Raw genomic sequence first — 14,149 nt, 5'->3', positions numbered from 1 at the left:
ATCCTAACACACACCACCCCAGCCTTCTGGAACAGTACCATGTCACTGGCCTGTGGGTTCTGCCTGCCTGCCTGTTCTGCCTCTGGGCTGTGCTCTGAGGGCATAGAATCTAGGAGAGTCCATAGCTCTTGTCCTGCATAGCTCAAGAGACACTCACCATACCCAGGCTTGTTTGTGGGGCACAGTGTACTTTTCCATGAAGCCAGTGAGCCGCAGCAGAGAGCCCTTGTGAAGCAAGTTGATCTGGCCTGCAAACTGCCTGTTGATCTCCAGTGACTCTGAGTTGAGACTAGGTCGGTGGGAATTCTGGAAGCTGTGCCAACGAAGTTTCCTGAAGGGAGAGGGACAGAGAGCACCGGAGACACAGGTTTGCTAGGCCTTAGAGAAGACTATGTCCTTCTGGTCCCTTTTTATCACCACCCCTATCCTTGTCCAGAAAGGGAGTAGAGGGAAGTGGGAACGCATTAAGTACTAGTATGGTGCTTTGGGATGGCAAACGCTTGGTTCAGCCTTTGGGTCACCCAGGGTTCAAGAAGCTCCCATGGAGAGTGGCACCAAGTTCAGACCCATTTAGACCCAAAAAGCAGTGCCAGTCTCAACCCGTTCTAAGGCTACCGTGCCAAGAAACTCATCCAAGTTGAGAAGCAGAGGCCACGTCTAACACCCTTGCTGTTAAGATGAGGAAACCAAGTCCAGAAAAGGCACCACTTTCTCAAGGCCACACCAGAGTTAGAGCTTGTACTCAGAACTCCAGATTCTTGAACTCGGTCTCCTTTTCTCTTGGGACTGGCTGCCTGGAAATGATCTCCTGGCCCCCAAGGACTTTCCCTTGGGCTTTGTGGCTAGGAAAGCAGATGAGAGAAAAGGCAGAGACTTAGAAGGGACCCCACCCTCACCCCTACTCCAAACTCTTACCTGCATGGTCTGGTAAGTGAGGCCCCGACACCCGAGTCACGCCGTTCACGGGGTACTGATGCGTTAGGTCCCGCCAGGGCGTCTGCAACATCTGCCTCATTCACGGAGTTGCCACTACTGTCAAGTTCACTGGAGGATACCGCTGTGTCAGAAATGGAATGCCCTTCCTCCACGGACAGGCTGGAGGCAGAAATAGGCTCTGCGGCTGAATTTGCGTCTTGCTCAGGATGCTGGGCCTGGGCTGGAGCCTCAGCCTGTACCAATGGTTCAACCACAGTCGGGGCCTGATCCAGGACTATCAGTGGGACTTCCTCCTTGACTTCAGTTGGGAAACCTCTGTGGACTTGGGACTCTGCCTGGGCTAGAGCTTCATCCTGGCCTTCCACCTCAGCTGTGGCTATTTCCACTGATGAAGTAGCTTCCTCTTCCTCCTCCTCTTCCTCCTCCTTATCTCCAGGCCTCAAGTCTGGGTACATGGCCTGAGACCACAGCTCTACCCGTTGCTGTAGCCCCCACACATGCTCTAGGATGTCATCTAGATGGGCATAGCTGCCTTCACCCTCCTCATCTTCATCTTCAGCCTCAGCCTGTATAGGCTCAGCTGGGTACAGCTCAGGCAAGTTGTCGTAAGTGCTGGCATGGCTGCCGGTAGAACCACAGGAGCCCCGGCGCCCTTCATAGCCCCAGCACCTATTTGGCTGCCAATCTGCCAGGTGACGACTATCATCTGGACAAAGGCTTTCAATGGACAGAGAACGAGGGAATGTGCCTGGCTTATGGTCCCTAGGCACATGCACCAGGCAGTCATGCCTGCGATTAGGCTGAGGATGCCGGAATGTGGCTACAGGCCAAGCCTCCCAGGTTTTCTGAGTCTCACCATCTCTGACCCTGGGTGAAGTGGTGACCCTGTTCTTGGCCCTGTGAAATCCAACTGAGAGGAGGCCACGGCAAGTGCGGAAAGATGAGGCTTTAGTGGCCTTTTCTGAGGTGGCTAAGCGTTGCTCAGGTTCTGTTTGCCGGCTGTCACCCTTTTCCTTCCTCCTCAGAGATTCGAGGTGCTTGAGGAAGCTTCTGGAATAATGCTTCTTCACTTTGTCTTGGGAACCCTCCTGGCCCTGGGTGGGACTAAGGAAGGGCTGGTTACTTGGGCTGGGGACATGACCTAACAAGGGCAGGTCTGCTGACTCTGGCGAAAGGCTCACGGAGATGGCTGGCAGAGAGGCAGCGCTAAGCTCGGTGAGGACACTTTCACAGCTTGAGGTCCCCGGGAGGCTAGGGCTTGGTGGGGCCAGCAGGGCAGAAGAGCCCGTGAGAGACCCACACTTGCTTTCCTGCTCAAAGGCCCAGTGGCTGCTGATGGTGCATTGCTCCTCCTCTTCTGAGTCGTCATCCTGGGGAGGCATCATAGGGAGGGGTCACAGAAGGCCAACAGACAAGTACCTGCTTGTGCCCTACTCTGCTGCCAAGTGCTTTGGGGTAGGGCGGGGTGAGGAGCTTTGCTTTTGGGTAGAGGACATGGAATAAGAATGGAAAATAGGCTCTCACTAGGAGTCACAGACAGAACCTACATGTACACTAACAATCACCTGTCTAATTAATCTACTGTCCCCGCTTCACAGATAGGGAATGTGACTCAAATCAGAAGATATCTGCCCAACATCATTTATTGTCATGGTTATGTCAATGAAAGAGATTATTAAATGCTTATTCCCGATAACTTTACATTAAAATGGTGGTATCTAAGAGCTGGAGATGGTTTTAGATTTTCTAATTCATCTTCTCCTTGGCAAGGTGAGGAAACATCCAGACAGGAGTTGAAGTTTCCCAACGGGCACTTTGGTTGTCAGTGACAGAAGTGCCCCAAGACAAGTGCTTTGTCAGTTTGGCTACCCTACCTGACTGCAGGCCTCTGGTAGGAAAAGCTCCAGGGGAGACCAACAACTTGTCCCCCAGAAACAATGAGCCCATAAGGCTTACTTTTGAGGCTGTATACAAAGAGGCCTTATAAGAAGGCCTTAGTTAGCTATCAATCTAGTCTCCTGACTCATTTTAGTGATGGGAAAAGTGCGGCGAGGGGCCTAGGGAATAAGATCTTTTTGAGGTAAGGCTATGGTGATTTTGACTTGTAATCCCATCAAGCCAATGACCTTTGTGCCACATTGCCCCATCCCTTCTCCTGTTCAAGGAATTTTAGCTATGACAAGCCAAGTAGTGAAGGCAAATGGGTTTCTCTGAGGAAGGCCATCACTAGATCCAGTTATTAACATAAACAACAGGGAGAGGCTTGAGTAGAGAGCAGAGTCAGGCCTGAGCCGGGGTACTTGCTTTCACAGGCTCACCAAAAGCCTAAGTGATCTCATAGGACCTGCAGTACAGGAGGTCCGTGCATCTCTACCCCCATGCTAGAGCTTGTTCACAAGTGCATGTCCCAGCATTGTGCCAGGTACCGTGAGACCGCAGACCTCACCCCTTGCCAGAATTCACCTGCTTGCATCGAAAATGAACCTCGAGCTTCATCGAAGCACAATTGTTCAGGGTCATCAGCCTCCTGCAACACAAAGTCCGTGTTCACCCAAGGTCCCCAATTCCCCAGAGCCTGAGATAGCCTACCAAGACACCTGCAAGACGCCATCCACCATTTCCCATGGTCAAGTGGTCAAGATTAATGTCCATGATGTCTTAAGTATGATGCTGGGAAGGTTAGAGCCTCTGTCTTCTGGGTACTGAGATACAGATATCAAGAACAGAGCATGCAGAAGGGACAACAGACACACCGAGGGTAAGACCCAGAACTCTCAGGAAGAGATGGGGTACAGTCTAAGAAGGCTTCTGGGAAAGCAAAGGTAGGGTGCTGAGGATAAAAGAAGCAGGAATAGCTATTCCAGACTTCTGTGGGAGCCTGTGACAAGGGAAAGAAGGAAGGTCACAGTCAGTCAAGAAAGAAAGTAGCAGGAGAGTGTGTGATCAAAGTTAAGAGAGGTCAAAGGAAGGGTGGCAAATGTGGCATGCCAATGGCTTTGTATTTTTGCATAGAGGCAGTGGCAGATTTTAAACAGGAGAGAGTGCCTACCCGGGGTTTTCAAAAGGTGATCCTGGTGGCTATGGAGAGGAAAGCTCTTTTAGGAAGGAGGAACAGAAGACAGAGGCTAGCCACTGAGGCAACTTTAATAGATTCAAGGAGAAATTGTGGTTTAGCCCTGGGAAACAGCAGAACTGGTTTATGTGGGGATTCTGAATGCAAGGCATGCTTTGAGGAGTCTGAATCAAGACCAAATCTGGATCTTCTAGCTACAGTGATAGGGGTAGAGGAGGGGATCATAGATGCAGTCAGTAACTATGAGTAATGTAATTGCAGGGAATGAGCCCCGTTACTAAATTATGTTCCCCTCTAATACAAGGTACACAGGGATTATTTTTTCTACAAAGAAGTACAAAATTGGGCTCAAGGCTTCCTAGGTCTGGTCCTCAGCCCCCCTACCTGCACAGGGCCCCCAGAGAGTCCTGGTCCAGAAAACTGTAGTCCTTCTTCACAGAGCCAATATCCAGGGGGAATACACCTTCTGTGTGATGGAAAGAAGCAACGATGAGTCTGGCCGGGGATCAGAAATGGCCCCAGCTACACTTGACCTGCAGGGGTTGGGGCAAGGGAGACAGGAAGCAAGAAGGCAAAGGCCACAGCAGACGGAAAGCTTGTGAATTAAATAGAGGTGGTAAGGCTTGGCTCTGAAAGCCTCTCTAAGCCTTAGACCTTAGACCCATAGCGGTCGCATATCAGATATCCTGCATATTAGATACTTACCATCCCTAACAGTAGCAAATTACAGTTATGAAGCAGCAACAAGATAATTTTATGGTTGAGGTCACCAAAACATGAGGAATTTTATTGAAGGGTCACAGCATTAGGAAGGTTGAGAACCATTTAGAACTTGAGAACCATGCTGTCGAGTGTAAGGCATAGGAAGGAAGCTTATGTCCCCGGGTGCAGGTGCCTGGGAAGGTGATGGAGCCTTTAGGAAGTACAGCTCGGTGGAAAGAGCTGAGTCATTGAATGGATACCGGAATTTCATCCCTGTCCACACTATCCCTCCTGACCCTTCCTCTTTAGCCCACCCTGAGGCACGGTGCTTTCCTCCAGTCCATTTTCCACCGTGATGTCCTGCCTGGCCTGACCCAAAGCAACATGACCAAGCAACCATGGATGGAAAGCCCAAGGCCATGTAAATTGTCCCTCCTTTTCAGCTGTTTATCTCACGTATTGTGTCACGGGAAAGAAAGTTAATGAGGCAGAGAAAACCCAGGGAGGTCAGAGTTGGCAATTGAGGGAGAATCTCAAGAATGTCCTGGAGGCCTGGGCTGAAATGAAGAAACAAGTAAAGCAGGCCTAGGTTCAGACAACAGGTCCGATACGCTCCGTGGTGCCAAGAGCCAACTTGAGTTTTCTTTCATTTCATTTCGGAGCTTTCAGAGAGAGAGGACCTCCTGCCAGTCCAAGGCAAATAATGGGATGTAGGGAGGGAATATGCACAGAGAGGACAGCATGAAGCCATACAATGTCTTTCCAGAACAGTGGGAGCCATCTTCTCAGGACTCAGGGAAAGGAGCGAGAAAACCAAGAAAGACATCAGGAGAAAAGGGGGAGAGAGAGAAATCCCATCACAAAATTACGCATTGAGTGCTGCATAAAGTAGTAGTGAACGACACAAAATTGGGGTCCCTGCCTTCAGGGAGCATATGCTCTCATAGGAAACTACACAAAACCTAGATGACAACAAAGGCCGTGAAAAGCCTGAGCAGGGTTGACAGGGCAAATAGAGGCTGGAGGCAGTGTGACTGCTGATGAGACGGAAGCAGCTGAGGCCTTTCTAGGGACGATTTCTCAGACAGAGAGAGAGAGAGAGGGAGGGAGGGAGACGGGGGGGGGGACAAAGAGACACAGAGACAGACACAGACACAGAGACAGAGAGACAGACACAGACACAGAGACAGACAGACAGAGACAGACACAGACACAGAGACAGACAGAGAGACAGAGACAGACACAGACACAGAGACAGACAGAGAGACAGAGACAGACACAGAGACTGCAAGCACTTGAAGACTGAGAAAAAGATTGCCTAGGCAGAGAAATTGGAAGGAGCTGTTTTGGTCCAGAAGAAACAAAATTACCAAGGTTGTGATGAGGGAGAGACCTGGGTCAGAGCAAGCAGGTAGAATGGTAGTCATCCAGAGTGTAGTATTTGCACCCATCCCACTTATCAAAGTACCTGAGTCACATGGTCAGTCACTACCAAGGATAGGTTTGGGAAGGGGAAGAGAAGCACGGAGGTCAAGAAGGACCCTGGTGCCCCAGTCTGAATGAGCAGCGATGGATCATAGCAGACCTGGCAGTGGAGGTGTTAAGAAATATATTCATTCTGGAAGAAGAAAAGGCCTGCAGAATGTTTAGCTATGGGGAAGAAGGGAATTCAGGATAATCCCAGGATATACGGAACCTAGGCAACAGGCAAGGGCTATGCCTTTAGGAGGTTTTGGGGGAGAGGCTTGGCAAAATCTCGGAGGCACCTGATTAGATCTCAGAGTAAAGGCACTGAGTTGGTGGCTCATTAGAGGAAATCAGAAGCTCTGAAATGAGGTCTGGACAGACCCCATCTGGAGCTGTCACCGGAGAGATAAATGAGGATCTCATAGCAAAGAAATGCAGGGAAAGCAAAAGGCTGAGCCCTGGGATACCCAGATATTTGGATGCCAGTTAGAGGAAGTAAAGTCAGCAAACAGACTGATGGCAGCAGGCAGAGATGAAGAGACAGAGGGGCGGGAGTATTTCAGAAGACAAAAGAGAGTGGCTACCAGCACCCGAATACTATTGAGAGAAGAGTAAGGTGAGGCCTGGAACTCTTAAGAACAGAGCCCAGACATGAGGGCATTGTTGTGGGAGAAGTAGGGTCCAAGACTGAGCCACCAGAATGCACAGTTCCTCCTTCGTTATGTCTTCAGGAAGGACAGAACGCAGCACAATGGGCAGGATGGGGCAGGGAGGGGGTTCCTTTAAAACGTGGCTAGCACCAGAGGTAGAAGCTAAGGAGAGCAATCTCATAGAGAGTTCTGAGCACCAGGAGTTAATTCTTTCACAAAGCTGATCAGGATGCACGGGAGTTTTTGTGTGGCTGTGGTAAGCGTGTGTTTTACCCATTTTGCAGATGAAAAGCTGCAGGAGAAAGCAGGTTTTGGAACAGGGTAGGGAGAGCAATTGAGTGGCTTTACCTTCAAAAAGCTGAGCATACTGAGGGAATCCTGTGGCCCGGAGCCATTCACATGCTTTTTTGGCCTCAGCTTCTAAAAGAGAACAGAGGAAAAGAAACAGGCAGAGAAATGGGATTAGCAAATTGTTGGCTGAGTTCTGCCTTACACCCAGTAGGCAAGCATGCCTAATTCTGGTGATTCAGGAATTGCAAGGAAGACACGATGTGACTGGCCAACTGTTTCCTGCTCCCTGTTTCCTGTATCAACTAGAGCTTTCCTGAATCTCATCCCTTGCCTGTCGCAAATCCCTCCCACTCTCCCAACCCATGACCTAGGCCAAAACATAAATACCACCAGTGGCTTCTAGGATTGTCAATCTTCCAGGCCCCAGGCAGAGCATCCTAGTTCAGCTTGGAGATTCGAAAAGTCCAACAAAGCTTACTACTTCCTTTCTCATTAGCATAGTTACCGTCATCCAAACTGCTGAAAGGGCAAATCTCATTTAACACATAATCCATTACCTGTAAAAAAAAGGCTCTTCTCCTCAGGGTAACAGCCATATAAGCAAACTCAGAAAGAAAATGATTCAAGCCAGGCACAAGACATGCCTATAATCCCAGCACTTAGGTGGTGGGGGTGGGAAGATTGTGAGTTCAAGGCCAGAGGGAGGAGAGGGAGAAAAATGGGAGAGGAGACTTGCCTGTGGTCTCATAATTGGCAAAGTGGTAGTGCTGCGACTGGAGTCCTAGTTAAGTCTGACACTTTTCTAGGCTTCCAGCCCTTGGGACAGCAGCTTCCTCAGTTCTTTTCTTCCCTACCTACTCATTAATGTCCTGTCCACCTTCCCCATGCAGCTTCCTAGGACAGTCCTAATTCTCCTTATGGACTGAGCACTCCAGTGCTGAACTGTAGGCTGTCACAGTGCAGGCCTGTGGGGGTCTTGTAGGGTAACAGCTGGGCTGGCCTATCTCTTCTGCTCTGGGAGTACCTGGCACAGAGCTGGACACAACACACAACCAGACAGAAGCTACAGAAGGGTCTCTACAGGCCACCAGAGACACAAAACACTAGCAGCAGAGTTCTGGGACTATCTGGAAGTAGCTACTTGTTCCCCATGCAGGCGTAGCCAAGGAGGGTCCTGCAACCATGCACTGTGGCATTGTGGGCTTGGCAGGAGAAGGCTGCTGGTCTCCAAAGAGCTGCTCTGGCCATGGAGTCTTGCCCTCAACATATCCTCCCTGTGTGGCAGCCCTGTTGACCAAAGAACTCTAGGGAGACTGCTGGGTTTCTTCCAAGACAGAAAGAGCTCTATAATCTTAGTGCTCAGTTACAAGGAAATCTAGGAGGAGACCCACGACAGCTAGGATTGATGAGAAAAAGGACTCTTAAAACACTCTTTCAGAAATGCAGGTACACAAGAGAGAAAAGAGCTTGAGAAGGGGGAAGGCATCAAAAATAAGAATACGCTCCCCAAGGATCAAACCCTGGTGAGAACTGTGGAGAGGAAAGGAGAACGTCCAGCAAGTTGGGTGTATGGGTCAGCTCTGGAGCAAACGGGGGATGCAGGGGTGAGCATCTGTACTTTCCTCCAAGAACAGGCATCGGCTCAGCACCTACACTAGCATCTGTCTCTACATACAGCCGCAACAAAATATTCTCCTGACTATGAGCCACGAGGATCGGATCGATTGTGCCCCTATTATGCATGCAGACGTCCTGGTCCTTGGGAGCACCCACATCTCTGTGGGTGTCTTCCTAGTGCAACTTCCTCTGTGAAGCTTCTTAGGGTCAGAGCCCTACTAGCAGTACCTCGGCTTGTCTGGCAGGGGGCAATGCGGGTCTAATAATTCACCTCCCTGGGCCAGTAGTTCAGGGTCAGTGGAAGAGGAAAGGGGAGAGGACTGCACACCAACTCAAGGAGTATCTGAAGTTGCCCTTCCACAGTCATTCCCTTGTCTGCAGTTTCCATGATAGCCCCAGCAGATGGCATTTCTAATATCTGAGCACCCAGTGGGCAACCTGTTACTAGGCTGAAAAGAAAAATCTAAAAACAGAGCAGGCCGGACTTTCCAGAGAAGTGTGAGAAGGAGACAGAGAACTCTCAAAGGTAAGGAGGCTGGTATGCTCACTGATCATTTGTGTGCCAGGGACACTTCATGTACTTCATGTATTTTTTTTCTTTTCTTTTCTTTTCTTTTCTTTTCTTTTTTTTTTTTCGGAGCTGGGGACCGAACCCAGGGCCTTGCGCTTGCTAGGCAAGCGCTCTACCACTGAGCTAAATCCCCAACCCCCTCCATGTATTTTTTAGTGTGTTTGTTTGTTTGTGTGCGCACACATTCATGCACACATACAATCTCACCATCTCTCCAGTCCTTTATCAATAATTTTTAAAGTTATAATACACACACACACACACACACACACACACACACACACATATACTTTTTTAGTAACTATCTGTTGTCATCCAGAATTAAGTATCTTAACTGAAGCGCCAACCTTGAACATTTAATCCCATGTTCGGTGTTCTTTTCCAAGACATTACACTACCAGCCCTCAGATTCCAGACAAGCAAGAAACCAATTCTAAGTTCTGAAAAAATCACAAGCCTGTGCTCAGGTCCTGATGTTTCCAGTCACCAACTTTTTGACAATGGGGAAGTTAGATAATCTCTCTATTGCCTCCACGAAAAGGAGCACCAAGCGAAGCACTAGGGAAGAGAAAAACTATTAGCAATTTATGCCAAGTCCTCACTAACCGTGCTCCCTCCCAGATCTGGTTTTGAAAGTCCTGAATGAAAAAGGAGGTGGCCTGGCTGACATGCACCTCTGGGTCTGAGCAATGAGTCCCATCAATCTCCGAATTGGAGGCAAATGGCCCCAGGAAGAGACGTTAAGCAGCAGAGACTTTGGAGGGGCTGCAAGACAAAGGAAAGGAGCTGAGGAGTTTGGGGCTGGTCTCAGGACTGAATTCCCCAGCAGCCCTCCATAGCAGGAATCCAGAGAATGTAATGGGTTATTACCGAGCAGGATGTCAGGGACACTGACTTCTGACAATCCAGCATTTCAGGAAGACCTGGAGGCCCTGAGGCTCCTTCTCAGACGGAGCAGTCAGGGACATATGTCTTGGTGATTAAGGGGTGAGCTAAAGTACTTTGTTCCATCCATCTAACGTGCCCCAGCCTGTCAGGCTAGACCAGAAGTGACCCCACCCCCACCTACTTCAAGAGTCAACTCACCTGAGGCTGGAACTAGCACAGCCCAGACTGCGAACTGGCTTATGTGCCCAGCAGGAAGAGTGACACTGGGCAGGCTGAGGCGAGTGGCACAGGAATGTCTATAGCCCCTGGCCGTAACCTCTGTGGCCAGATGTGCAGATTCCAGAGCAAGACTGCCAGTAGTTTCAAGTGTTGTATCCTGCAGTTAGTGCACTGGCCAAAGCCAGGACAGGTCAGCAACAGCATTTAGCTGCTACAAACTGGATTCCATCTTTATTAAAGCTCAATATCCCCGAGGGAAGTGCTTAACTGATACGGGACACAGGGTAATAGTGAGCTCTAGACAGGAATTAGGCCTCACGGTTTTACCCACAATTCTCCTGTAGAGAATGTCAGAAAAAGGATAATGGTATATAGAGCTGTCACAAGCTTCAGAAGTCAATGACAATATATGAACCCGTATATATACAAGTCACATCTTAGCATAGAGATTTATTTATTTATTTATTTATTTATTTATTTATTTATTTATTTATTTATTACAGAGGGGGGACCAAGGTGAAAATAAGGGCTCCTGTAGCTCACATTCTATGAATATGGGAACATTTTATACACTCAGGGGAAAAAAAAAACAGCAATATCTGTCTAAGAGGATAATGCTTAATGATTACAAGGAAATTGAGAAAAAAATTCTAATCGAGTCCCTGAGTACCTTACTTCGTTCTCTGAACTATGGTTCCTACATTTACACATTGAGGATTAAAGGCTCTCCTGCTAGAACGAAGCCCTCTGAATCAACTGAGCAAGACACAGATGAGCCCACAGAGACTGAAGCAGCAAGCGCAGGGCCCACACAGGTCTGCACTGGGTCCCCTGCATATATACTCCAGCCTTCAGGCCAGTGCTTTTGTGGGACTCCTGAGTGTGTGAACAAGTGAGTCTCTGACTCTTGTGCCTGCTCTTGGGGCTCTTTTACTTCTCTGTTGGCTTGGTTTGTCCAACTTTGATCCGATAGTTTTTGCTTCATCTTATTATATGCTATTTTGTCATTTTTGGTTGTTATATCTTTGAGGCCTGTTCTTTTCTAATGGAAGATGGAAAACAAGTGGATCCGGAGTAGAAGAGAAGTGGGGAACAACTGCAAGAAGTAGGGGGGCTATAATCAGGATATATAAGAAGAGATTCTATTTTCAATAAAGGAAAAAAAAAGATTCTCCTATTGAGTTCCTCAGTTACCATATAGATGGGTAACCTTTAGCAGTGGTCCTCCTCCTCCTCTTCCTCTTTCTCCTCCACCACTATCTCCTCCCCCCTCTCATCCTCTTTATTATTTTCTCCTCTTCTCCCTGTTTATTTCTGCACGGGAGATAAACTATAGAGCCCCATTTTCCAGGCTAGGCAAGCACTCTGCAGTTGAGCTGTACATCCACATTCTTTCATTGGTTTGAAAGATGGCAAACGTTGTCATTACAGGGGGCTAGTTTGCTTAAGGCTATTTGAAAGGCGTTTAAGACACATGGAGACCCTGTGTTAGTTACAGGGAGATAGAGAGAGAGGAGGGGGATAAAGCACTGGGCAACTATGCTGCAGGAGATGAGTAAGGCTTCACTCAGCCAGCCGAATGAACTTTAGTCCAGGGACAAGCACCCCTCTTCACATGATTCTGTGCCTTAAATTAAGGTCCTTCTGCCTATAGGTACTCAGTGATCTGTGAAATTGTTGCCCAGGCTCCAGATTCATCCTTCTCTTTCTCAACCAAAAAAGTCCATCTTAGGCCTAGGCACCGGGTAAGACAACGGGCCCAAAGCAAGGAATGAATAGATGTCACAAGGGCTGACATGAAGATGTCCCTTGTTAGTTACTGGACTTGGGTATGCCATTTTTCCTCAGCATACTCTAGGTGCATATTAGCTCATGGGGAGATTTGAAATGAGCCAGTGCCCTGGCACAGGCTATCCTCTTGGGATGGAGTTGGTTTTCATTTGTTTCTTTGTTTCTACAAACACAGTGATTTCCTTTACCTTAATGATTAGCCTCCTGTTTAGAAAGGCATCTTCCCAATAGCCCTTGTCATAGACCATCACAAGCAGGGTACGGTATCAGCACTGGTCTTTTTCCCTTTTAGTCTGAACAGGAGGAAACGCTAATATCCCAAGGGTACTGGGATACCGTGATCTATGGGATAATATAAGTTCTCAGGGTAGGCTCTATGAAGCTAAGCTGTGATCTTGTGTTGGGCTAGGAGAAGGAGGCAGGAAGTGGAGCTCCATACCACTCCAGACCCTGTCACTGCAGTTAGCTCTGCCTAAAAGATCCTCAGTTCATTCTTGGCTGATCCAAGGTCCAGTTCCTGTTTTCACCCCCCCCCCCGCTGGAAAGAAGCCTTTTCAAGACAGAATGTCCTTTGGAAGGGACTTCCTATCTCAGACGCTACCATCCTTGCTTATGACCAGCTCCTTCCTTGTCTTTCAGATGGACGCACTTTACCCACTTAGCCTTTGAGGCTGGCACAGGAATGCGACTCTTACAGGTGTAGCCTCATTCCAGTTTATGCAGGGTGATAGCAGTCCTGGGAGAGACGCTATGACAGGTTGATTTTCCTACCTCTAGAACAGAGAAAAAGGGTTTTTACTCAACTATCAGGTATTCTGGAGCAACTGGAACTTCCCTTCTTGACCATGAAGTAGAAGAGAGTAGGTAATTCCCTGCCTACTGGAAGGCCAAACACATCCATAGCCACTTTCTGCTACTGCTGCTCTTAGCTGAATTGCCACTCTAACTCAATTCTGGCATGGGAGGGAGGGAGGCACAGGGAGGAAGGGAGACAAGACCAAAATAGCTCCCATCCCACATTCCAAACCCCACTGGAGGGGCACCACAGCAAGGGCCTCTGTACTTCAGCCAGCCTACTTTGGCAGTACTAGACACTGGCTGGCCTCCTGCTTGCTAGGTCGTAGGGCAGGACTATGGGCCCGGCTGCACCTGTTCAGTTGCCAGCCTGAGTCTCTGCCGGAACTGCAGCTGGATACCAAGCTCCTGGGCCCATGTGAGCAATACTTTTAGAGTCTTCCTGTCACAAATGAAGTACCCACAAATGAAACAGCCTACATACAGGGAAAGTGTAGGGGAGCGGGTGGCAGCAAGCCCTCAAGCCACTGAAGATTTGGCTTGCTAGTAGACTTGTGCAGACCCAGTAATGTGCCTCTCCTCTGACACTTCATATCTGCACCTGCTCACAGGGTAAAACTTTGGAGTCCTTACCGAATGGATTCCCGTCCAGGGACAAATTCCCTTCCTATCTGACAATGTCTGGAGACATTTTTGGCCATCCTACCTAGATGCAGGGTGGGGCGAGAGGGTTTCTGAAGTGTCAGCTTCAGTCTTGTCAAGGAGGCCTCAGATACCTCAAGGCAGTCATATCTACTTTTGAGAGATGTTCTGGTGATGAAGTAAGGAGTCTGTCAGGAGTGGTCCCTTGATTCTATGGGTGAGCTAGAGATAGATGGCAGCTCTGATACGAAATGCTACATGTATAGAAATTATTCAAGACCCCCAAAGACACCACAACAGTTTCTCCTCTCCAACACGCCCTCCAAAGGAGTGGTGGCTGTAAATAAGGCTCGCATGCGCTCCAAGGTTAAGTAAATCCTGGTTCACTGGGGCTGTTTGAGAATCTGGGTCCAGAGACAGCCAGGCCTGTGGTCTCCAAGGCTAGTAATTGACACAGTGGGGCCAAAGCAGACAGCTGACATTCCTATCCAGTCCAGGGCTTCCCTG

The 14,149-nt window shown here is 48.8% G+C and overlaps 1 protein-coding gene across 4 annotated transcripts in view; it reads right to left on the bottom strand.

Moving 5' to 3' along the window:
* Stard8 (StAR-related lipid transfer domain containing 8) overlaps positions 1 to 14,149 on the bottom strand; it is a 116,972-nt gene that overhangs the window by 6,699 nt on the left and 96,124 nt on the right. For all 4 annotated transcript variants that reach the window (XM_039099691.2, XM_006257074.5, NM_001107849.4 and 1 more), the window contains 5 exons: positions 7,177 to 7,248; positions 4,394 to 4,475; positions 3,400 to 3,463; positions 916 to 2,306; positions 158 to 331 (listed from right to left, as the gene is read on the bottom strand). In XM_039099691.2, coding sequence (XP_038955619.1) covers positions 158 to 331; positions 916 to 2,306; positions 3,400 to 3,456 — 1,622 coding nt within the window. In that variant the 5' untranslated portion in view covers positions 3,457 to 3,463; positions 4,394 to 4,475; positions 7,177 to 7,248. The remainder of the gene's footprint in view (positions 1 to 157; positions 332 to 915; positions 2,307 to 3,399; positions 3,464 to 4,393; positions 4,476 to 7,176; positions 7,249 to 14,149) is intronic.

Source organism: Rattus norvegicus, chromosome X (genome assembly GCF_036323735.1).
Source record: "Rattus norvegicus strain BN/NHsdMcwi chromosome X, GRCr8, whole genome shotgun sequence".
NCBI lineage: Eukaryota > Metazoa > Chordata > Mammalia > Rodentia > Muridae > Rattus > Rattus norvegicus.
This window is presented reverse-complemented; position numbering and strand designations above follow the sequence as displayed.